Raw genomic sequence first — 25,124 nt, 5'->3', positions numbered from 1 at the left:
TTTCTAAGATAAAATTTTAATCCTTTAATTCTTTGTTTCTAATGGATGAAAAATCATACCTGAAACAATCAGCTGCCTCTTTAATTAACTCCAAGGAAAAAATACCTCTTAGCCTCTTTGATAAAACCCTTCCTATGAAAACCCTGATTATCTCTTCCTCTACCCTGCAGTTTGTATTAGAGATGTGGGCTTAGTGGGTTAGTGGGCTGCAGTTACTAATAAAAAGAATACCTATGGCCCATCAATTATCTTTAAAATAACAAAAAATAATAATAACCTCAAATAAAAGTATGTAGGGTATTACAGCAAGAATCCTACAATACATACATACTATCAAGCAAGAAATATATATGCATGGAACAGCAAGAAATAATAAAGGAGCAATGTGATAAAGAAAGACACAGAATAATCGTTAAGGATCCTTAAAACAATATGAGATATTTTATTACTTTTCTTAATTGTGTATTACAATGTGTTCACTAAAACGTGTTACAAGGTCCAAATAAGTTCAAAAATTACAAACTTAGATGGCTCTCTAAGCCTCTAAGACTTACAAAGTTTGAATCCCTTTGAATTCAAGTATGTTCTATAGTGGCTGTTTGAGGATACCGGGTGATATTTTCCTTTCTTTTACTACTTTCTTTAAGTTTTTGACAAAGTTTTCTTAGGCTCTGTTTGATAGTTCATAAGGGAATGGAAAGGAATGGAATGAAATGTATTTAAGTAAGGGAAAAGAATGGAAAGAATGAAATGGAATGAATTAAGTAACCTTGATTGGATGTTTTAAAATAAAGGAATGAAAATGAATGGAATGTAAGTAATCTTGTTTGTGAGCAACATGAAGGGAATGAAATGAAATCATTTTATGACAATATTACTATTAGACCCCTATTTTAAAATAAAGGGTTGAATATATAAGGGTATTTTGGGAGTTTTAGTAAAAAATCATTAAATCTAATTTCATTCCCTCCTACTCCTCTCAATTTCGGGGGAATGAAAATTTGAGATTTTAAGGGAATAGAGAGGAATGAATGTTCCCTCTTACTCATTCCATTCCCTCCTACTTAAACTCCCAAATAAGGAAATGATCTTTCTATTCCCTTCATTAAAACTCCCAAACAAAGGAAGAAAAGAATATTCTAAAATTATTCTTTTCATTTCTTTTCATTCCATTCCCTCCTCCCAAACGAAGCCAATGATTTTATTCTGATTCATTGTTGATTGGACTTGGTTCACCGCAGTTAAATAGACTAATTACAAACCAAGTGGTGCACAGAGCAAATTAAAAGATAATGCAGACGATAAACCATAATTAAATAAGCAAATGAACCTATCCTACCAACAAAGTGGTACTTTTTTTCTCCACATGGATAAACTTAAAAAACTCGTGTGATATCTTGAGATGGTACTTTTGTAGTGTCAATGAATCCAAACCCCACACATCACAGGTTCACAGAATCACAATATATACCTAAAAAAAATCCTTCTCTCATTTATTTTTGCCTATTTTTACTCTAAAAAGCGGCGGCGTTTCAATCATTTCTCTCTCTCTCTCTCTCTCAAACACTCTCACACACACAGCTCGAGCTTTAGCAAACCGAAAAAGCAATGTCTATGTCGATGCTCCAGCCATGCCTCTCAGGCTCAATGCCTTCATTCCCCTTCAAACGCACCGTTTTGGTGTGCTGCGCTTCGTCGCAGCAGTCCCACGTGGCGCTGGTGAACGGACCGGTGCTCGACGCTCGGGTCCCCGAGCGAACCGAAATCCGATTCGGCCTCCCTAGCAAAGGTCGCATGGCCTCCGATACTCTCGATCTTCTAAAAGTACGCATTGTCCTTTTTTTTTTCTTTTCCTCTCTGTTTGGTTCCTGAGAAAATTGCATTGCATTGAAATTTCTTATAACTTTTGTTTTGTTTTTGTGAAAGGATTGTCAATTGTCTGTGAAGCAAGTGAATCCACGACAATACGTTGCGCAAATTCCTCAGGTATGCGAAAGCGTTTCGTTTATTTTTGTGAATTGCATTTGTGAGAATTAGGTATGATGAAATGGATGCCAAATTGTCTCAAAAGAATTAGAAATAGGCTTAAATACATTGTTGGTCCCTAAAGTTTTGTGCACGAGCGTTTTTAGTTTTCTAGGGACTAAAATTGATAATTTCAAGTTTATTAGGGACTAAAAATAATTACTTTTAAGTTTGTTAGGGACCAAAAATTGATCATTTCAAGTTTATGAGGGACTAAAAGCAATCTATTTAAGTTTTTTTGGGGACTAAAAACAATCATTTTAAGCTTGCTAGGGACTAAAAGCTATTACATTAAGCTTGTTAGGGACTAAAACTGATTACTTTATGTTTTTTAGGGACTAAAATCGATAACTATAAGTTTTTTTGGAGACTAAAAGCAATCAAATTTAGTTTGCTAGGGACTAAACGTGATCAAATTTAGTTTTTTGGCCTTAGAAATGACATTTTGTTGTGGAAAATCAGGAATCAGTGTGATAATTCTGAAGGAATGCTGAGATTGATTTTCCTCTTTTGTTCTAACTGATACTTTATAAGCAACTGGCTTTGAGTCTGACACTTGTTAAAGTAAAGAATGCTTAGATTGCATTCCCAGTTGATTTTCCCTTCTTTTTAACGACAAGCAGTAGCAATCTCATTACTAGTGTCATTTGACTCAATTAACCTGACTTGAGTCATGCCCAACTTTAGCCATGTTTAGTGTGTTTGGTTTAGTTTATTAATAAATGAACTAAGAAAAAAAATAATCTATATATGAAAGATTCTTAGATGTTTGCTCAGAATATAATGTTGCCCAATGCAGTAATATGACCTAGCGTCTTTGGGCATGTCCAGTGGGGTATGTGTCATATTGCTTGAAAAGCTAACAATGGAAAAGACATGTATAGGAAGTTTTTTAAAAAATTGTTGCATGTTTGTGCTATTGTGTGCCCCAATAATTCATAGGTCAATCAATTATAATGGCACTTCCTGGGTTCAAGCCCATTGGATGCCTGTGTGACTGACGAATAATATAAATAGTTAATCCTAGATACATTCTGTGGCCAAATTTTTTAATACCCATGTGTTTTGCAGCTTGCCAATTTGGAAGTTTGGTTTCAGCGGCCAAAAGACATTGTTCGGAAATTGGTCTCTGGAGATCTAGACCTTGGTATTGTGGGTTTTGATACAGTCAGTGAATATGGCCAGGTAAGCATTAAGTTATGAACTGTTTCTGGTTCATTATTTGGGTAATTGGGTCCCTGGGTGTTCTTTTGATGTTTACATATATATGGGCATAGTGACAATATTTTGCTTTATAAGTTGAAAAGTAAAACCTGAAATGCCTTCCCCTTTCTTCCTTAAGAGTAATTTTCCTACCAGTATATTCATTTAGATGTTTGTCACTCACTCTCTCTCTCTCTCTCTCTCTCTCTCTCTGTTGTTAGTTTGAAGGCCATACATTTGAAAAAGTATCCTTTACTTTGATGAGGAAAATGCTTGTAGAGTGTGCACAAGTGTGTGCGTATATATATTAAATAAAAAAACTGAACTTTAGGTCTGTATTGGATGTTTGATACTAACCTAGTTTATGACACCTTCAGAATCAATGATCTATAAATCATTAAGATTGGATACTCAATGTTACTAAAGTTATTTAGAATGCCTATTAAGTTGAGTACTCAATGCTACTAACTGGAGTAATTCAAAATGGCCATATAAGGTTAGATACTCAAGCATGCTTTGTCACTTTCTTTTGCTCTCTGCTATTTGTTACTGTGTTTTTTCTGTGTTTCTGGCTGTTCCAGCTGTGCTTCTATAGTGTCTTTGTACTGATCTGATGTATTTCCTTGAAATAAAAATTTGCTTATTCATAGAAAAATGGGGGTTAGATACTCAAGCATGGCTTAGAAGCCAGAGCAAAATTGTAAGATTTGTTTCAGGGAAGAATTTAATCTATTAAACACACACACATGCATCCAATGAACACTCCAATTATGTGAAGCATTCCTCCCTTTGTCATTACCTCAATAGAAACTTGTGCACGTAGTTTACACCTTGGAAAATAGGCAGAATGCTTCCAAGACCCTCCATATTGGGGGTTACAGACACATAAATGCAATGGCATCCTGTAATTAGCTGGTAGATGCTCTGCTATACTCATAGAGGTGGATTGTTAGTAAAGGGTCTGATACTTTTATCAAAGGGAAGAGTTGCAATTAGCAGCAGATCATGGACTCGTTATGAAATTTAACTAGCAAAATTTCCTTGTTTCTTGTGTATACCCTGTGTACTAGGATAGTGCTTTTATTTTTGCTCCTTTTTTTTTAATGAAATTCTATTTCTTATTAAAAAAAAAAAAAAAAAAAAGTCCTTGTTTTCTTATCAAGGATTGGTATGAGGAAGTGCATTACCATTAAAAGTTCATCATTTTTGTTCCTGCTGTCAGGGGAATGAAGATCTTATTCTTGTTCATGATGCTCTTGAGTATGGGGATTGTCATTTATCACTGGCTGTAAGTTCGAGCAGATAGCCAACTGAAACTTACTGCTTATCTCATAAATTTTACTGTTAATAATCTTGGTATATCACCGATCATAACAATCTTGGTATATCCTTTGCCCTTTCAGATTCCCAAATATGGGATTTTTGAGAACATAAATTCTCTAAAAGAGCTGGCAAAAATGCCTCAATGGACCGCTGAAAAGCCTCTGCGAGTCGCTACTGGATTCACCTACGTATGATCTGTGTTTCATTTTATTATATTATGAAAAGTTCAGTTTTTTTTTTTTTTTTTTGGTAACATTTTCAGTTTTGGCCCTATCCTTCTGCACAGCTAGGTCCTAAATTTATGAAAGAAAATGGACTAAAGAATGTGACTTTTTCAACTGCTGATGGAGCACTGGAGGCAGCTCCTGCGGTGAGAAATGCATTCTTTCTCTATGATTTGCATATTTCTTTGTTTCTTTTTTCTATTTTCATTTTCCTCAATTTAGAACTGAATTGTTGCTGTCCATTGAGATAGTTGATCTAGTCCCTTCTCATATATTAGCACAATGCATGTTGTTCTCGGGGAAGAGGCTTAGAATTTCTTTTGATCCAGAATATTGATCACCCTGCTAGTCAGTTTATTTGTTATTAACATATTCTTAATATTCTTTTCCCTTTTAAAGAAGATTGTTTATTTTGGTTATCTAATTATTTATATTCTCTACTGTTTTACCAGAATAATGGTTGATGAGATTATTTGTTTGATTGTCAGTTCTGTATACAGCACTGGACAATCTCTTTTCATTTTCCCCCCTTGCTTAGAGACATAATTTTTTTGAGAGATGATAAGAATGGAAACCATAAATAAGCCAGTATGGTTTTTTTTTTTTTTTGGTGGGGATGGAGGGGTGGGGGGAGGTTGGTCTAGTTCATAAAAAGGCACAGCAAGAAATTGAGAGAATGAATAAAAAATGGATAGAAGCACAACTAAAATAGAAATAGAAGCTAAGAGCATCTACAGCAGTGGAGCTTTTTTTAGTTATTTGGCACCATAAAAAGTTATTTTATCTATTTTACCGATTCATTTTACAAAACATCCTACAGCAGTGGATCTATTTTAGCTTTCAACACAATAAAATAATATAAACATCACAATAAAATATTCATCATATATAGTATCATCATCTCTATCTTTTTCTCTCTCTTCCTCTTCATCTCTTTCTTCTCTGATACATAGCAAGCAAACCACCACACCACAGCAACAATCACACCACGGCAAAAATCACACCAACACACCACAGCAACCCATGGATCAACAACCCACCACCACCAACCCACAGGCCACAATCCACCAACCCACGTCCACGAAACCCACTGATCCACAGGTCACAATCCAATCAGACCACACCCACGGCACAAACCCAGCACAAACACAAACACAAACACAAATCGAGCACAAACACAAACACAAACTCAGCACACATACACAAATCTAGCACAAACTCAGCAGCGATGGGGCTTGGGTAACAGAACGACGATGGGGCTTGGGGGGATGGGGTCTCGGCTCGCCAGAACCACTCAACCTGTGCCTGCCAAAACTACTCGACCTGCAGTCACCAGAACTGAAGACCGATTGACCTGAGCACCACCGCGGTCGGCGAGCTCACCGGCGAAGCAAAGAGGAGATGAGGGAGGCGCTAGAGGAAAAAAATGAGAAGGAAAAAACAAAAGAAAGAAGAGAAGCAGGAGAGAGAGAGAGATAAAGAAAGAAAAAGAGAAAAATTTAATGAGAGAAGAGAGATAAATTTAATAAAATATTATTATTTTTTTTAGCTTCTTGCTACAGTGCACATTTATTTATGGATGTGCATTGTAGCAAGAAGCTAAAAAAATTTAGGTATGCCTCCACTGCTGCAGCATGTATTCTGGTGTTTTGGTGGAGCTAAAATAGCTATTTAGCTCCACTGCTGCAAGTGCTCTAAGATGGATTTGAAGACTGAAATAGAAATAGCCGAGCTCATTCAGTGAAAACACTACTAAGTGAGCTATGCAGCGGGGAAGGCAGTCTCCAACCAAGGAGTCCAAATTGTTGGCTTCACAGGTTTCTTAAAAGGAAAATATGGCTTTTTTCCTTTTGAGGAGGGGTGTGGAGTGAATGCATAGCTGACCTTAATTCATATGAAAGGATACAGTTGTATGGTGCAATTTAGATGCTACTTTACACTTCTTTTTTTGGTTTTGTTTTGTTTTTGATTGGTAACTCTTCAAACCCACCATAATGCACCCCAAACTAGATCACAAGCCTGCGTGACCGAGCTTGGCTACTTTTCTACTTTGACTTCTGTTAGTTTTATAATAAAATAAAATAAAATAAAAATGGTAAGAAACCTTGAAATAATCGATTTTCATTGGACACCTTACTTGTCTTTCCTTGAATTCTCTCCACTTCTTCTCCACAGAGAAAGAAAAAACGATGACCCTTCAAGTACATTTTGTTCACTATTGTGAACATGATGTACTCTTCTCAATAAAGCATTTATTACCAATCCAAAAAAAAAAAAACGATGACCCTTTTCCTCTTTATCCATCATTCTTTCTTTTGTTGTTTTTAGGTGATGAGCATAATGCTCACTAAAATGTTGATAAATATGTCCTAAAAAATCCTGAATGCTTCGACGAGCTGTGGATAACAAACAACACAGATGATCATATATGGTTCAGTTTTGTTTTGTTCATTCTGTTGTCATGTTATAGCTCTTTCTGCAGTATTTGCCTTAATAAGATTCAGCACTTCAAATATCCAATTGGTTGAAGTTGTCATAACATGGAGCTGTACGCAATGGCTTCTGAAGGAAAGTTGCGGGTCTTGGGTGACAGTTCTGTATGTAAAACAATTAAAATATGAATAAAATAATTCATTTTGTTACATTATATTTCCTGTGGAATATGTTGCCTTTTGGTTTAAGACGTTCATGGTTTGGATAATGACGTTACTAGTTAAAATGGAAATTTTGTATTGGATAGTGGTGTTATCAAGTGTAGCTGACTGCTTAATAAATACATGCTATCTCCACATGAATTTTATATAGACTACTTGTCTTTACTGTTTCAGATGGGCATAGCTGATGCAATTTTGGACCTTGTGAGTAGTGGAACAACACTGAAAGAAAACAACTTGAAAGAAATTGAAGGCGGAATTGTGTTGGAAAGCCAGGTTAGCTATCTTGGACCTTGTCAAGCATCAGATTTTGTAGTTTCTAGAATGCTATTAAAAGAGGGACTTCAGGCAACTACTTTTGTGCACAGTTAATTTTGCATGTTGTCTTTATCACATCTTGTCTTACAACATTCTTCAGGCTGTTCTTGTTGCAAGCCGGAGAGCATTGATCCAAAGGAAAGGTGCATTGGACATAACACATGAGATTCTTGAAAGATTGGAGGCACATTTGAGGGCTGTTGGTCAGTTCACGGTATGTCATGTTCTTCTGCTGGGGCTGCATTTTATTTAAATTTAGTTTTATGTTGCTTACACACTTAACTGGCAGGTTACTGCAAACATGAGGGGAAGTAGTGCGGAGGAAGTGGCTGAGAGAATACTGAGTCAGCCATCATTATCTGGACTACAGGTGTGCTTTGGAATAAAATCAATCACTTTTCTTCTCCCAACTAAGTTTCCCACAATGGTTTTTTATAAGTAATAAAAAAAATTTAAATGGAAAGGCTCTAGCCCTAGTACACTGGAAGTATAAAGAGAGGCACAAAGAAATCTAAGAACACATAAAAAAAAAAATAAAAAAAAAATCTAAGATCTAAAATTTCCAAAAGAAAGTAAGAAGCAAAGCCCTCAATCGCCCTCAAGGTTTCCCATTTTTAGTTTTCATATTTGGATGAGTGAATCACAAATCATGATTTGGATTTTTAATCACCATTCCTGAATTTCAGGAGCTTTTCTTAATCCATTATATTTGTGCAGGGACCTACTGTAAGTCCAGTATTTCGTAAACGTGATGGGAAGGTAGCCTCGGATTACTTTGCCATAGTCATATGTGTACCCAAAAAGGCACTGTACAAGTCTGTACAACAACTGAGAGCGGTGAGCCTTTTTATTATCTTTTTTTTTATAAGTCCATTTTATTATCTATGTTAAATTACCGACTGTCCCAAAAGCTTAAGCTATTAGGAAATGGTGAGTTTAATCACTTAACCATAATTCTAACAATCTATATGTAATATTAATTATTTGTAATGTTACGTATGCTTGTTTTTCCGTCTCTCCTTACATGTCATGAGGAAAATGTTAGTTCTTTGGCTCAGGCTTGTGTGTCATTCTGTGGCTTGGATTGATATTTTCCCATTAGACTAGTGTTTAGCCTTTTGGATTAAAAGATGATACTAGAGTAGCAAATGTTTTAGCTCTGTGAGGTATCTGCTCTATCTCTGATGGATAATTTTACAGAATTAACCAGCTTTTGAAAGGTTCACCTCTCCCCCCTAGAATTGATAAGATCTTTTAATGTATGGACAAGCTAGGTATTTCATAAGAAACAAATGTCTTGACCTTTACAATTGAAACCAGTTTGTTTTTAAACAGGTTGGTTCAACTTAACCTGGTATGTCATGCAGGTTTGTCCAGTTTATGTAGCACCAGTTACTGAGTTTTGCGTCTTAACGTGTAGATTTCAAACTCATAAGAAATCTCTATGCCCATCTTTTGTATTGAACTATATAATATATGTTAAAAAACAAGGACACTATTTTCTGGCATCTCTCATCTCTCTAGGGATTTTTGTATCTGGTTCCACATTGAATTGAGTTTCCCCGACCAGAAATCCACCTGCAAACTTAATTGTTTGGATATTGGCTGATGCAGGTTGGAGGCAGTGGAGTTCTTGTTTCTCCTTTGACCTACATTTTTGATGAAGAGACTCCAAGATGGCGCGAGCTTCTCAGAAAACTTGGACTTTAGTCCATTGTAGTAAATGTGTTGAGCATGTTTTTGCAGCTATGTTGTTTGCATCAATGTTGAAGAGGTTTTTGTGCTCATCCCAGCTAGAAGGCAGACTTGATCATACACGATGTACTTTAGTCATGAATTTTTCAATCAATATTTTTCTCTTATTTTATATATTTTTATGATTGACTTATTTTTTATAGTTTACATATATTTTGTTTATTGATCTGTAATGTATGTTGCACGGGCATAGTACTAGTTGTAGTTTATTTGGTTGTTATAGCTCACTTGTGGACATGATGGGTTGCTGTTTTATCGTAATTATTCTCACTCCCACATCAAGCCGATCATTTGCAGATAAAGGCTTTCCACATATGTAGCTGCCTCCATTTTTGGCTTGGGATCATATAATAACCTGTATAGGTGTAATCTGTCAAATTGTATTCTATCAATTTGTAATAGCATTCTAAACTCATTCCAACCCTTTTCACCATTCTTTGACGCGCACATAGGCCTCAAACAAGTGCCCAAATATGGAATGGTCGCCAATCTAGTCCAAGATTCCTTCATCACCCATAGCTGAACGCACAAGTTTTTGCGAAATTTGCCAGTGCACATAGATAGACATAGGTGTTCTCCAAAAGTCCCCAACTCCCATAAACCTGATGTATAGAATTGTTTTCCTGATGATCCGTCTCTTATACAATACAAAACAGATTCGGGTCATGGCAGCTCATGAAATATCTCCTCTGCCAAGTCAAAATAAATGAATGACGGCTTCACATATTTCCTAGCACTCCAATAAATTGCCCCATTGCAGAGGTAGTCTTTGGGATCAATGGAACACTGTAGTTACAAATATTGTCCACATCCACCAGAATTGTCTTCCAGGTAAAGGTCTTGAATGAAAAGATCTCAATCCTTTTTATATCAAAAGGGAAAATCTGGTAGGGCCTTACTATCAGTGGAATAATCATAGCCAAAACCAACAAGACTTTGAATCAGGTGTTGATGTTGGTCTTGGTATGTTTTTGTAACATTAGGTAGATGGGTTCCAAACCAAATATTCAGATGTGCGTTTGCGCCTATTTTATATAATTCAATACATACCAAGCCATTGCAAGAAGCCAAGTTTGTCTCAACATATTCTTCACCCCACAATGGAAAACCCTGAAAATCAACATCAACTGGTTGACCATGAACATGGGTTTGAAATAGTACTTCATATCCTAACGATAAAACACAATTGTCACTACAAAACCACACATCAAATAATATCTATCTCTTTCTCTTAAAAAAAATATATAAAATTAAAATTTATTTTACAACTGTACTTAACTATGCATAGTCATATATCCAAGTTAAAGGTAGTTTCTTTTTAAAAAAATAATATATTTTTTTTAGTTCTTTTTTGTTTAAAGTTATGGTTCAACTATGGTATTCAATCCTCTATATGAAATTAACCTTAGTTTAGTTAGTATTATTCATCAATTTCTATATTTACATCAAATTAGTCTTAATTTAATTAGTATTATATAATTTTATTTAATTAATGTATACATATAAAAAGGCCCCATATAAAATTTTCACCTTAGGCTCCAAACTTTCTTAGGCTGGCCTGTCTTTGACGAGGTCATTTGGGATCGTAAAGCTTCGCCACCGTGCCTTGCAGATCCGCATGCTTCAGTTCTGGTCTTGGGCTCTCTATAATCAATATATATATATATATAGAAAGAAAAAAAAATGATTAAATAGTTATATTTTAAATCCAGTAACTAGAAATGCAACAAATTAAAATTTATAGTTTCAAAAGTATTAAACCCTAACAATTCAAAAAATAACAAATTAAACCCGCAACTTATTAGAAACAAAATGGCAGGTAGCAGCAAAATGAAAAGGTCCATCCTAAACAAAGTTGTGTGTTAATTTGGGGTATTGTGTGCTGTCCTGGCTTTGTAAAAGTTGTTGGTTGTGCCCCTGCATTGCATCACATATGTATTTGAATGGTATAACTATTAGTGCTTTAAAAAAACAATGATGTTTGTAAGAGCATATCTCTTTGCATAGAGCCTTAGATATTTAGTTATTATTTAAATAACTATAATTACTCGATAACTTTAGCTTATCTACCTCAAACTGATAATATCAAGTTCAAAATCATATATAATAAGTTTATTATTAAAAAAAAAAAAAATCAAGTAAACAACAACATACTTAAAAAAGGGATATAATTAACCTTTGAGAGGTTTCTTACCATCTGAAAGAATAATGTAAATGATTGTGGGTGCATATTAGTGTTTCAGCTCTGTTTTAGAGCTTGATCTTGTTACATGGACTTCAATTATATGTGCATATGCATTCTAGATGTTATCTTTTTAGTTTTTACATGGACTGCAATCTAATTATCAACTATAATTAGATAATTGATAATTTTTCAATTATAAGGATAAAATAGCTATGGGTTTAGGTTGGATGCTTATATCCCAAAAAAAGTTTGCATGAAAGAGACGACCATTTCATGAGGTCAACTCCTACTTATGAAAAGCTAATTAGAATTAAGCAATAGCATCACTAATCTGGAAAATTAATAATGGAATAGCGAAAAATTAGTTATCTCCTATTCATCCAAAGGTCTCGTTCAGGACCCAGAGAGCAAGCAGGATCAGAAGTCACCCATGGATGAGAAGGATGTCCATGGACGATAATGAAGTCATCCATGGACGATGATAAGACATCCAAGAACGACCAAATCGTCCATGAAATGGATAGACGAACGTGCAACACTTAGGAAATTCTCAGTGTCTTAGAACGGTTACCAAACCCATGATTATCGCCATAAACTCCTCAAATATTTAACTTCCATTAGCGGTTGTAACTTTTGTAGCCGTTAAGGAAGTTACGTCCGGACTCACCGATTTCCACCAATCTTGGGGAAGTTACTAAAGTGAACCGCTCCAAGGTTATCTATATAAGGACCGGTCTGAATCAAATCAAGGTAAGGGTGTGTTTTCTGAGATTTTACATCCGATAAAGTTGGAATTCCATTTCTTGTGAGAAACTAACTTAGCCATCGGAGGGTGTTTGGCCGGTCCAGTCCGGTCCCCTTTTGATTGTGTATTCATCATTGTAGGCCTTTTACAATCGCTAGTAGCCCACTGAAGCCGGAGTATTCAGCCTACTGAACTGTGCAATATCAATTAATATAGAGAATCAAATGGAAAATTAATAACACCAATGACTTGTCTAGCAAATTAACATTAATGACTGGTCCTACTAATGACAAGCTACTTTTGTCACATTCGACAGTGCCCTTAGTTTTTACTCACATCAAAGCAAAGGTTGCTAGCAATATTCTACTACAAGCAAATTGACAAGAAGCTGCAAAATGTGAATCTATTAAAATACAATATTTATAAAATTTAATCCTTTACACAAAACAATAGTATTATATAAGTTAAGACCCAAACAACAAGTACAAGGAACAATATGTCCAAATATAATTACAAAATAGAGTTAATAACTGATATCTACTTAAATTAAATAAACGGTAAAGATTAAAAACCTTTAAATTTAATGGTCAAGATTTGGTTGGGTACCATAGCCACTAAAAAAACACGAGGAACCATAGAATAACTCTTAAAATAAAAAGAATATATAAAGTAGTAAATGTAAGCCAAACACTAGCTTCAACAAATCCTCTTTCTCTTTCTCAAAAAAAAAAAAAAAAAAATACAAATCCTCTTTCTCATATATTTTTCGAGAAAAGCGGCAGATCATTTCTCTCATATATTTGCTCCAGCCATGCCTCTCAGCCTCAACGCCTTCATTGCCCTTCAAACGCACCGTTTTGGTGTGCTGCGCTCCGTCGCAGCAGTCCCACGTGGCGCTGGTGAACGGACCGGTGCTCGACGCTCGGGTCCCCGAACGAACCGAGATCCGTTTCGGCCTCCCTAGCAAAGGCCGCATGACCTCTGTTACTTTAGATCTTCTCAAAGTACGCATTGCTTTTTTTTTTTTTTTTCCTCTCTGTTTGGTTCCCGAGAAAATTGTATTGCATTGAAATTTCTTATAACTTTTGTCTTTTTTGTGTGAAAGGATTGTCGATTGTCTGTGAAGCAAGTGAATCCACGACAATACGTTGCGCAAATTCCTCAGGTATGCGAAAGCGTTTCGTTGTTTTTTGTGAATTGCATTTGTGAGAATTAGAAATAGGCTTAAATACATTGTTGGTCCCTAAAGTTTTGTGCATGAGCGATTTTAGTTTTCTAGGGACCAAAAATTGATCATTTCGAGTTTATGAGTGAGTCAAAGCAATCTTGGGGACTAAAAACAATCATATTAAGCTTGTTAGGGACTAAAAGCTATTACTTTAAGCTTGTTAGGGACTAAAAATGATTAGTTTATGATTTTTAGGGTCTAAAATCGATAACTATAAGTATTTTTAGAGACTAAAAGCAATCAAATTTAGTTTGCTAGGGACTAAACGCGATCAAATTTAGTTTTTTGGCCTTAGAAATGACATTTTGTTGTTGAAAATCAGGAATCAGTGATAATTCTGAAGGAATGCTGAGATTGATTTTACTCGTTCAGTCATTTGTTCTAACTGATACTTTATAAGCAACTGGTTTTGAGTCTGACACTTGTTTAAGTAAAGAATGCTGTGATTGCATTCCCAGTTGATTTTCCCTTCCTTTTTACAACATGCAGCAATAGTCTCATTACCACTGTCATTGGACTCAATTAACCTGACTTGAGTCATGCCCAACTTTAGCCATGTTTAGTGTGTTTGGTTTAGTTTATAAATAAATGACCTAAGAAAAAATTAATCTATGTATGAAAGATTCTTAGATGTTAGCTCAGAATATAATGCTGCCCAATGCAGTAATATGAACTAGCGTCTTTGGGCAAGTACAGTGGGGCATGTGTCATATTGCTTGAATTATTTTGTATGAGTTGCCTGAAAAGTTAACAATGGAAAAGACATGTATAGGTAGCTCTTAAAAAAATTGTCGCATGTTTTTGTTATTGTGTACTCCAATAATTCATAAGTCAATCAGCTATGATGGCACTTCCTGGGTTCAAGCCCATTGGATGCCTGTGTGACTGACCAATAATATAAATAGTTTAATCCTAAGTACATTCTGTAGCCAATATTTTTAATACCCATGTGTTCTGCAGCTTGCCAATTTGGAAGTTTGGTTTCAGCGCCCAAAAGACATTGTTCTAAAATTGTTACCTGGAGATCTAGAGCTTGGTATTGTGGGTTTTGATACAGTCAGTGAATATGGCCAGGTAAGCATTAAGTTATGAATTGTTTCTGGTTCATTATTTGGGTAATTGGGTCCCTGGGTGTTCTTTTGATGTTTACATATATAAGTTTGGTTTCAGCGCCCAAAAGACATTGTTCTAAAATTGTTACCTGGAGATCTAGAGCTTGGTATTGTGGGTTTTGATACAGTCAGTGAATATGGCCAGGTAAGCATTAAGTTATGAATTGTTTCTGGTTCATTATTTGGGTAATTGGGTCCCTGGGTGTTCTTTTGATGTTTACATATATATGGGCATAGTGACAATATTTTGCTTTATAAGTTGAAAAGTAAAAACTGAAATGCCTTCCCCTTTCTGCCTTAAGGGTAATTTTCCTACCATTACACCAACCCTACTTTCTTGTGCTATGCATTTAGAACTCTCTCTCTCTGCCTCACTCTCTCTGTCTCTCTGTGGTTAGTTTGAAGGCCATATGTTTGAAAAAGTATCCTTTACTTTGATGAGGCAAATGCTTGTGGAGCGTGCACAAGTGTGTGTGTATATATATATTAAATAAATAAAAAATTGAACTTTAGGTTTGTATTGGATGTTTGATCCTAACCTAGTTTATGACATCTTCAGTATCAATGATCTATAAATCATTAAGATTGGATACTCAATGTTACTAAAGTTATTTAGAATGCCTATTAAGTTGATTACTCAATGTTACTAACTGGAGTAATTCAAAATGCCCATAAGGTTAGATACTCAAGCAACCTTTGTCACTTTCTTTTGCTCTCTGCTATTTGTTACTCTGTTTTTTCTGTGTTGCTGGCTGTTCCAGCTGTGCTTCTATAGTGTCTTTGTACTGATCTGATGTATTTCCTTGAAATAAAAATTTCTCATTCATAAAAAAAGGGTTTAGATCCTCAAGCATGGCTTAGAACCCAGATCAAAATTGTAAGATTTGTTTCAGGGAAGAATTCAATCTCTTAAACACACACACATGCATCCAATGAACACTCTAATTATGTTAAGCATTCTTCCCTTTGTCATTACCTCAATAGAAACTTGTGCACATAGTTTACACCTTGGAAAATAGGCAGAGTGCTTCCAAGACCCTCCATATTGGGGGTTACAGACATATGAATGCAATGGCATCCAGTAATTGGCTGATAGATGCTCTGCCATACTCATAGAGGTGGACTTTAGTAAAGGGAATGATACTTTTATCAAAGGGAAGAGTTGCAATTAGCACCTGATCATGGACTTGTTATAAAATTGAACTTGCAAAATTTCCTTGTTTCTTGTGTACATTGTGTACTAGGACAGTGCTTTATTTGCTCCTTTTTTTTTTAATGAAATTCTATTACTTACTTTAAAAAAAAAAAAAAAAAAAAAACCTTTTGTTCTTATCAAGGATTGGTATGAGGAAGTGCATTACTATTAAAAATTCGTCATTTTTGTTCCTGCTGTCAGGGGAATGAAGATCTTATTCTTGTTCACGATGCTTTTGAGTATGGGGACTGCCATTTATTACTGGCTGTAAGTTGTTCTTGCAGACAACCAACTGAAACTCACTGCTTATCTCATAAATTTTACTGTTAATAATCTTGGTATATCATTGATCATAACAATCTTGGTATATCCTTTATCCTTTCAGATTACCAAATATGGGATTTTTGAAAACATAAATTCTCTAAAAGAGCTAGCACAAATGCCTCAATGGACTGCTGAAAAGCCTCTGCGAGTTGCTACTGGATTCACCTACGTATGATCTGTGTTTCGTTTTATTATTTTATGAAAAGTTCAGTTTATTTTTTTTATTTTTGTAACATTTTCAGTTTTGGCCCTATCCTTCTGCACAGCTAGGTCCTAAATTTATGAAAGAAAATGGACTAAAGTATGTGACTTTTTCAACTGCTGATGGAGCACTGGAGGCAGCTCCTGCGGTGAGAAATGCATTCTTTCTCTATGATTTGCAGATTTCTTTCTTTCATTTTGTTATTCTCTTTTTCCTCAATTTACAACTGAATTGTTGCTGTCCATTGAGATAGTTGATCTAGTCCCTCATCATATATTAGCACAATGCATGTTGTTCTCGGGGAAGAGGCTTAGAATTTCTTTTGATCCAGAATATTGATCACCCTGTTAGTCAGTTTATTTGTTATTAACATATTCTTAATATTCTTTTCCCTTTTAAAGAATATTGATCACCCTGTTAGTCAGTTTATTTGTTATTAACATATTCTTAATATTCTTTTCCCTTTTAAAGAATATTGATCACCCTGTTAGTCAGTATGTGACTTTTTCAACTGCTGATGGAGCACTGGAGGCAGCTCCTGCGGTGAGAAATGCATTCTTTCTCTATGATTTGCAGATTTCTTTCTTTCATTTTGTTATTCTCTTTTTCCTCAATTTACAACTGAATTGTTGCTGTCCATTGAGATAGTTGATCTAGTCCCTCATCATATATTAGCACAATGCATGTTGTTCTCGGGGAAGAGGCTTAGAATTTCTTTTGATCCAGAATATTGATCACCCTGTTAGTCAGTTTATTTGTTATTAACATATTCTTAATATTCTTTTCCCTTTTAAAGAAGATTGTTTATTTTGGTTATCTAATTATTTATATTCTTTACTGTTTTACCAGATTAGTGGTTGATGAGATAAATTGTTTGATTGTCAGTTCTGTATACAGCACTGGACAATCTCTTTTCATTTTCCTCCACTGCTTAGAGACGTAATTTTTTGAAAGATGATAAGAATGGAAACTATAAATAAGCTAGTATGGTTTTTTTTTTTTTGGTGGGGGTGGGAGGGTGGGGGGAAGTTGGTCTAGTTCATAAAAAGGCACAGAAAGAAATTGAGAGAATGAATAAAAAATGGATAGAAGAACAACTAAAATAGAAATAGAAGCTAAGATGGGTTTGAAAACTGAAATAGAAATAGCTGAGCTCATTCACTGAAAACACAACTAAATGAGCTATGCAGAGGGGAAGGCAGTCTCCAACAGAGGAATCCATATTGTTGGCTTCACAGGTTATTTCAAGGGGTTTGAAGTCAATGTATAGCTGACCTTAATTCATACGAAAGGATACAGTTGTAAAGTGCAATTTAGATGCTACTTTCCACCTTTTTTTTTTTTTTTTTTTTTTTTTTTTTTATATATATTTTTTAAGGTTTTGTTTTGCTTTTGACTGGTAACTCTTCAAACCCACCATAATGCACCCCAGATTGGGTCACAAGCCCGCGTGACCAAGCTTGGCTACTTTTCTACTTTGACTTCTGTTAGTTTTATTATAAAATAAATTAAAACTTGTAAGAAACCTTGAAATAATTGATTTTCATTGGACACATTGCTTGTCTTCCCTTGAATTCTCTCCACTTCTCCACAGAGAAAGAAAAAACGATGACCCTTCAAGCACATTTTGTTCACTATCATGAACACAAAGCACTCTTTTCAATAAAGCTTCTATTACCTATCCAAAAAAAAAAAGATGACCCTTTTCCTCTTTACCCTTCATTCTCCCTTTTGGTGTTTGTAGGTGATGAGCATAATGCTCACTAAAATGTTGATAAATATGTCCTAAATTAAGAATCCTAAGATAACAAACGACACGGATGATCGTATATGGTTCAGTTTTGTTTTGTTCAGTCTGTTGTCACGTTACAGCTCTTTTTGCAGTAGTTGCCTTAATAAGATTTAGCACTTCAAATGTCCAATTGGTCAAAGTTGTCATAACATAGAGCTGTACGCAATGGCTTCTAAAGGAAAGTTGTGGGTCTTGGGTGACAGTTCTGTATGTAAAGCAATTAAAATATGAATAAAATAATTCATTTTGTTGCATAATATTTCCCGTGGAATATGTTGCCTTTTGGTTTAAGACGTTCATGGTTTGGATAATGATGCCACTAGTTTAATTGGAAATTTTGTATTGGATAATGGTGTTATCAAGTGTAGCTGACTGCTTAATAAATACATGCTATCTCCACTTGAGTTTTATATAGACTACTTGTCTTTACTGTAAATTCAGATGGGCATAGCTGATGCAATTGTAGACCTTGTGAACAACACTGAAAGAAAACAACTTGAAAGAAATTGAAGGTGGAATTGTGTTGGAAAACCAGTTAGCTATCTTGGACCTTGCCAAGCATCAGATTTTGTAGTTTCTAGAATGCTATTAAAAGAGGGACTTCAGGCAACTGCTTTTGTGATAGTTAATTTTGCATTGTCTTTATCACATCTTGTCATACAACATTCTTCAGGCTGTTCTTGTTGCAAGTCGGAAAGCATTGATCCAGAGGAAAGATGCATTGGACATAACACGAGATTCTTGAAAGATTGGAGGCATGTTTTGAGGGTTGTTGGTCAGCCGGCATTATCTGGACTGCAGGTGTGCATGATTGTGGGAAACTTAGTTGGGAGAAGAAAAGTGATTGATTTTATTCCAAAGCACACCTGCAGTCCAGATAATGCTGGCTGACTCAGTATTCTCTTGGCCACTTCCTCCACACTACCCCTCATGTTTGCAGAAACTTGCCAGTGAAGTGTGTAACCAACATAAAACTAAATTTAAATAAAATGCAGCCCTAGAAGAAGAACATGACATACCATGACCTGTACAACAACTGAGAGCGGTGAGCCATTTTATTATCTATATTTTTTGGTAAGTCCATTTTATTATATATATGTAATATTAATTATTTGTAGTGTTACGTATGCTGGTTTTCCCATCTCTCTTTACGATGTTATGAGGAAAATGTTAGTTCTTCGGCTCAGGCTTGTGTGTCATTCTGTGGCATGGATTGATATTTTCCCATTAGACTAGTGTTTAGCCTTTTGGATAAAAAGATGATACTAGAGTAGCAAATGTTTTAGCTCTCTATCAATATAGACTAGTGTTTAGCCTATGATTAAACAGAGCTAAAACATTTGCTACTCTAGTTAATATTTAATCATAGACTAGTGTTTAGCCTTTCTCTTATAGCTAATTTTACAGAATTAGCTAGCTTTTGAAAGGTTCACCTCTCCCCCCCCCCCCCCCCCCCCCCCCCACTCTGTACGAAACAGACAAGAAGGAAAATAAGAATATAGCAACCATGTCAAACACTCAAAAGTCTCAATCATTCTCACTTTTTTAGGTTCCAACACTAACTCACTCCACCACCCTTCTTCCTCGCCACTTCAAGCACAGTAATTTCTCAAGCTTCGTTCACCAGCTCAATACATATGGTTTCAGAAAGGTTGATCCAGATCGATGGGAATTCGCAAATGAAGGGTTTCTGGCAGGGCAAAAGCATCTATTAAAGACCATCAAAAGAAGAAGACATGTCACACAGGGTACGCAACAAGGAGGAGGAGGAGCTTGTGTTGAATTGGGACAATATGGGTTAGAAGGTGAGCTTGAGATATTAAAGAGAGATCGAGGCTTGCTAATGGCCGAAATTGTGAAGTTGAGGCAGCAACAACAGAATTCAAGGGAACAAATGATTTCAATGGAGGATAGGTTACAGACCACTGAGAGGAAACAGCAACAGTTAATGAATTTTCTTGCTAAAGCACTCAATAATCCATCCTTTATCCAGCAATTTAGTCAGATGAGTGCTCAAAGAAGAGGACTACCAGGGTGTTGAAATTGGACGAAAGCGTAGACTTACTGCAAGCCCAAGTGTGGAGAATTTGCAAGAAGAAGACGTGTCTGTGTTGGCAGGCAGTAACCAAGTTGTGGACTTTACAAGCCAAGATCAAGAAGAAACGGCAACTATGGAAACATTTTTCTCAGCTGCCTTGGACAATGAATCAAGCAGTGATATCAATGACCCCATTGCAAGTTCAGTACCCACAAGAAGTGGTGCCAATTTGGATTCTGTCAATGAGACCATATGGGAAGAACTATTGAATGAAGATCTAATCCCTGAAAATCCGGAAGAAGAAGCTGTGGTTGGTGATAAGTTGGAAATTGATGTGGAAGTGGAGGATTTGGTCGCAGAACCTGACGACTGGGGTGATGATTTCCCAAGACCTCCTCGATCAAATGGTTATCTCAGGTCGATGCCGTGACCAACCCCATATATGAGATGATGATGTTGTGGTATTTTTGTATGTTTGTGTTGGTCTCTGCAACTCTACTCATGTATAGCCTCATAAAAGGGATGGTGAGAGTTGCAAAGAGGCCAACACATTTTGCTCTTCTGTATCCTTTAATGATAATTTAATCGTCCATATATTTTTCCAGCGAAACTTAGGAACAGTTTTTTAGGTTCTGTACTTCAGGTTCCCAATAGAATTCAATCACAAGGTTATATTGACCAATGAACCACATGATTGAATTCAATTGTCATTGTTCTTTGAAAAAGGTAACATTGTTTTTGTTGCATCAGTAACCATGTGGTTGAATTTTTGTTGCATTAGTAGTCATGTGATTGAATTTAGTTGGGAAACATAAGGTATAGCATCTAAGGAACTATACTTAAGGCTTGCCCGTTTTATAATACCTTCTAGTGTGCTTTGAATCAGTTCACAGGCTTATGATTTGTTGTTTATATTCTGCATTTTGCAGGCAGTCTAGCCAATGGAAATTTGTAGAAGGAGGGCATTAAGCATTGACTCATTCCCAAGCTACAGCTACAGTCTCTGCTGTATATATGCATGTTTGATACCTTGCTAAACTATCGTGGCTGGGAAGTTCCAATTCATTAATTTGTATATGTAGATATCAGCTATGCATAGAAACTTCATCCATGCAGATGTTAGCTATGTACAGAAAGTACTCAAAACGTTTTTTGTCATTTTTCTCCTCGGATGTAGATATGGACTTCTTGTTACTAGTTTGTTATATGGCTTGCATTACTATTATTTATGTTGTTAATGAGCTGTTCTTGGTTTCTGAATGTAGTCTCTATTTTTGCTGGCTGACTAATATGGCTTTCTCAGTTTCTCTTACAGAGTTACAATGTGTTTCAGCTCATTGCTTGGTGCATAATGGCTATAAGGTCTGTGCGTATTTGGCCCAGCTGCAATTAAGGATTTATATTCTTCTTGGTAAGTTTAGACTCATAACTCATTAGAATAAGCACTACAAAAACAAACACATTTTTATTTTTGGGTTGACTGTGGCCTGGATACCCTGTGAACTAAGAGGTATCTGTATGCAAGCTGGTTTAGCTTTCTGCAACTAATGGACAGGAAAGTTTGGTCTTGTTTCTGTCTCTGCAATAATTATTTATTGGCTTAGATATATGCATTTTCCATAGTGTGTTACAGATTGTAAGAGGCTGTGGGATCCATACACTATAGAAAGGAAAAAAAAAAAACATATATGATGTATAAGAAACCTTCTCCTATGATGCCTTTCTTGTTTTTCCCTTTCTATGGCTGTGTGGATTACCATCTGGCCAAAACTGTTCAGGTACCATTTCTTGTGCTCTACTGAAACTTTATCTGGTGTAACTTCTGAGTAGTTTAGTTGGATAGTAATGCCTTATGTATGTAGTTAGATTATGTTCAATTCTGTTTTATTTATTTTTGGGATTAAATGATAAATTAATCTTTAAATTCTGTAAATCTTGTACTTACCAGTAGCTACATTAATGAAGGAGACTAGGATGGGCCCTATGGGATAATGAAGGAGACTAGAGAAATAGTCTAGAGATCATATCATTCTTTGTTATAAAAAAAAAAGCCTTTTGTTTTTTGGGATAGTGAAGGAGACTAGGATGGGTCCTATGGGTTTTGTCACAAGTAGTCATGAATGACAGAAAGAGCTAGGTGTTCAATCTGGACCTATGAAGTTTAAAAATATGGAACTAATAAAATAAAGGAATTAGTAAATTATAAAAGAATTGAATAGAGAAAAAGGTTCTCTTAATCTCTTCTGTATAGTAGAAGAGACATCTCCTTGGTGAAGACTGTAGTGAAGCAGGGTAGGATGACATTTTGCTAGAGCTTCAGTTCTAAACTTCTAGTGATTATGGATTGCAGCAGACTGAACTAAAACATGCACATCAGGCCTGTTTGGTTGGATTGATGGACCTCTCCCCCCCTAGGATTGATAAGATCTTTTAATGTATGGACAAGCTAGGTATTTCATATGAAACAAATGTCTTGACCGTTACAATTGAAACCAGCTTGTTTTTAAACAGGATGGTTCAACTTAACCTGCTATGACATGCAGGTTTGTCCAGTTTATGTAGCACCAGTTATTGGGTTTTGAGTCTTAACATGTAGATTCTAACTCATAAGAAATCGCTGTACCCAACTTTTGTGTTGAACTATATAATATATGTCAAAAGACAAGGACACTAGTTTCTGGCATCTCTCATCTCGCTAGGGATTTTTGTATGTGGTTCCACATTGAATTGAGTTTTCCCGACCAGAAATCCACCTGCAAACTTAATTGTTTGGATATTGGCTGATGCAGGTTGGAGGCAGTGGAGTTCTTTCTCTGTTAACCTACATTTTTGATGCATAGACTCCAAGATGGCGCAAGCTTCTCGGAAAACTTGGACTTTAGTCCATTGTAGCAAATGCGTTGAGCATGTTAGTGCAGTTATGTTAGTTGTATCAATGTTGAAGTGTTTTTTGCGCTCATCCCAGCTAGAAGGCAGAGGAGCATATTTCTCGGGCAGCTTTTTCTTTAATCCTAATGCTATGTTTGGAAGTTTGGAGGGAGAGGAGGGTATAAGGGAAGGGTTATCTTCCACCTTGTTTGGATGTTTTTAAAATTAAGGAGGAGGGGAATAATTAGCCATTTCTCTTGTTTTGATGTTTTAAAAATTAGGATGGGAAGGAGAGGAAATGCAATAACATTGATACAACTACATAACTACAATAACATGCTCAAATGTACAACATTGGTCTTGCAATATTGGTCTATGATTAATTTGTTAGATTAAATTATTGTGACTATAAAGTGCAATATTTCTTTTGATATATACATATATATATATATATATATTTTCTTTTTCTTTTTTTCAAAAATTATAATTTGTAATGAGTTCAAAATTTTCATTGGACTTGAAATGATAACCATATTTAATTAGATTCTTAACAATTTTTATGACAATGGTCACAATATATCTTCATGATTAGGCTTAGAATCACATGCCTGCCCATGATACGCCCTTAAAGAAACTAGTTTCTGAGACAATGTATATCATATGGCCCCCCTTTAACTGGGTCCATAACATAGTCAACATGTACAATAAATTTATCAAATTTATCCAGTTTCATTTTAGTTCAAATCCAAAAATCATATACAACAAAATCAGAGTTTAGACTTATATTTCCTTCAAATATGGGTTCTTTTGACAAATTTACACATTCCTAATCCAAGTTTGAGGAAATAGGAACTGTCTAAAAATCCAATTGGGTTTAATACAACTATAATATTTCAATAAGGAAGAAATTATAATTCTTTTCTTTAAATCTATGCTGCAAAATTAGCTAAATAATTTTTTTTTAATGAAATACAAAAGAGTATTTAATAAATAGAACTTTGTTTTTGAAGCAAATAAAACTAGCCAAGATAAGATTACTTACCTATCAACAAGCTTATAAAAACTGAATACTTCTCTTTAAATCCACAAGTTGAACCAAAAACCAATTTTTAGACTAATCCAACTGCATCAATCTTATATAAATAATACAATTTAACAATGGATTAGTTAGCAAAAATTTGTAATGATGGATCATAAGCTCTCTAAAAGTTTCTAAAGAGTGCTTGGATCTGGTTCCTTCACTAGAATGTGAACACTAATCTGTTGCCTAATGGTTCTTTCGGATTACGGGATAGTAGAGTAGAGTTAGCTGAAACCACAAAGCACAATCACGTCTTAAGGTTTGCAAATCAATCCACGCATCAAAGAGAGGAGAACCATGGCATTATCCATTGAAAAAGTTTTCTTATAAGTAGCTCTACTACTGTAATTTTTGTATAGCTATGATAACCTGGGTGCTTAGTTTGATATCAAACCAAAAAAGACTAAACCATCAATGTATAATACAAGCCTATCTATGTTGTAAATATATACCCGCTGAGACTAGAGAATCATCTCCCCACTTAAACCATTAGATATTCCTCATTCAACCTAGCCTTACTTTATGGCCCCTACAATCTCAAGCCATCCTCATCTCTTCAAAGATTCAACTCACACCAAACTGTGTCTTTTCCTAAGGCAAGCCACTAACTCCAAAAGGCGACACCACATCCACTAAGATGGTTATTAAAAAAACTTAAGGGTTAAAAAACACTTTATTAATGGGAAAAGTGACATTTTATAATGCACCAAGAATCTGGGTTTCTTTTGCTCACTATAATTAGATTCTTGCAAACATCAAGAAAGTGACCTCAACTATGTCGTTTTAGAAGGAGGTATGCCTTGACCATTACAAGAATCCAAGTGTTACCAAGCCAACCATTTTGAGTCTTTT

At 35.4% G+C, this 25,124-nt stretch overlaps 1 protein-coding gene and 1 pseudogene across 2 annotated transcripts; both read left to right on the top strand.

Annotated features, from left to right (window-relative positions):
- The first annotated feature begins 1,460 nt into the window (after positions 1 to 1,460).
- On the top strand, positions 1,461 to 23,598 carry LOC126720844 (ATP phosphoribosyltransferase 2, chloroplastic-like). Of its 2 annotated transcripts, none has more exons than XM_050423664.1 (11): positions 1,461 to 1,824; positions 1,927 to 1,986; positions 3,097 to 3,210; positions 4,451 to 4,516; positions 4,632 to 4,739; positions 4,838 to 4,921; positions 7,604 to 7,705; positions 7,848 to 7,961; positions 8,037 to 8,117; positions 8,465 to 8,584; positions 23,113 to 23,598. In XM_050423664.1, the coding sequence occupies exons 1-11, from the start codon at positions 1,609 to 1,611 to the stop codon at positions 23,161 to 23,163; spliced, it is 1,116 nt and encodes a 371-aa protein (XP_050279621.1). In that variant the 5' UTR covers positions 1,461 to 1,608; the 3' UTR covers positions 23,164 to 23,598. The 2 variants fall into 2 exon arrangements, with proteins under 2 accessions (XP_050279621.1, XP_050279620.1); XM_050423663.1 differs by lacking the exon at positions 23,113 to 23,598 and adding an exon at positions 9,362 to 9,649 and having other exon boundaries at positions 1,466 to 1,824.
- Positions 13,149 to 21,608, top strand: LOC126720843 (heat shock factor protein HSF30-like; annotated as a pseudogene).
- Positions 23,599 to 25,124: the final 1,526 nt, after the last annotated feature.

Source organism: Quercus robur, chromosome 4, assembly GCF_932294415.1.
Source record: "Quercus robur chromosome 4, dhQueRobu3.1, whole genome shotgun sequence".
In the NCBI taxonomy this organism is placed as follows: Eukaryota; Viridiplantae; Streptophyta; class Magnoliopsida; order Fagales; family Fagaceae; genus Quercus; species Quercus robur.
This window is presented reverse-complemented; position numbering and strand designations above follow the sequence as displayed.

What these genes read in the sequence shown, in the direction of transcription:
- LOC126720844 (XM_050423663.1), top strand. Translation starts at nt 1,609, where the DNA reads ATGTCTATGTCGATGCTCCAGCCATGCCTCTCAGGCTCAATGCCTTCA. An exon ending in ATACTCTCGATCTTCTAAAA is followed by an intron (nt 1,825 to 1,926) that starts GTACGCATTGTC and finishes TTTTTGTGAAAG; the next exon opens with GATTGTCAATTGTCTGTGAA. An exon ending in GAATTGTGTTGGAAAGCCAG is followed by an intron (nt 7,706 to 7,847) that starts GTTAGCTATCTT and finishes AACATTCTTCAG; the next exon opens with GCTGTTCTTGTTGCAAGCCG.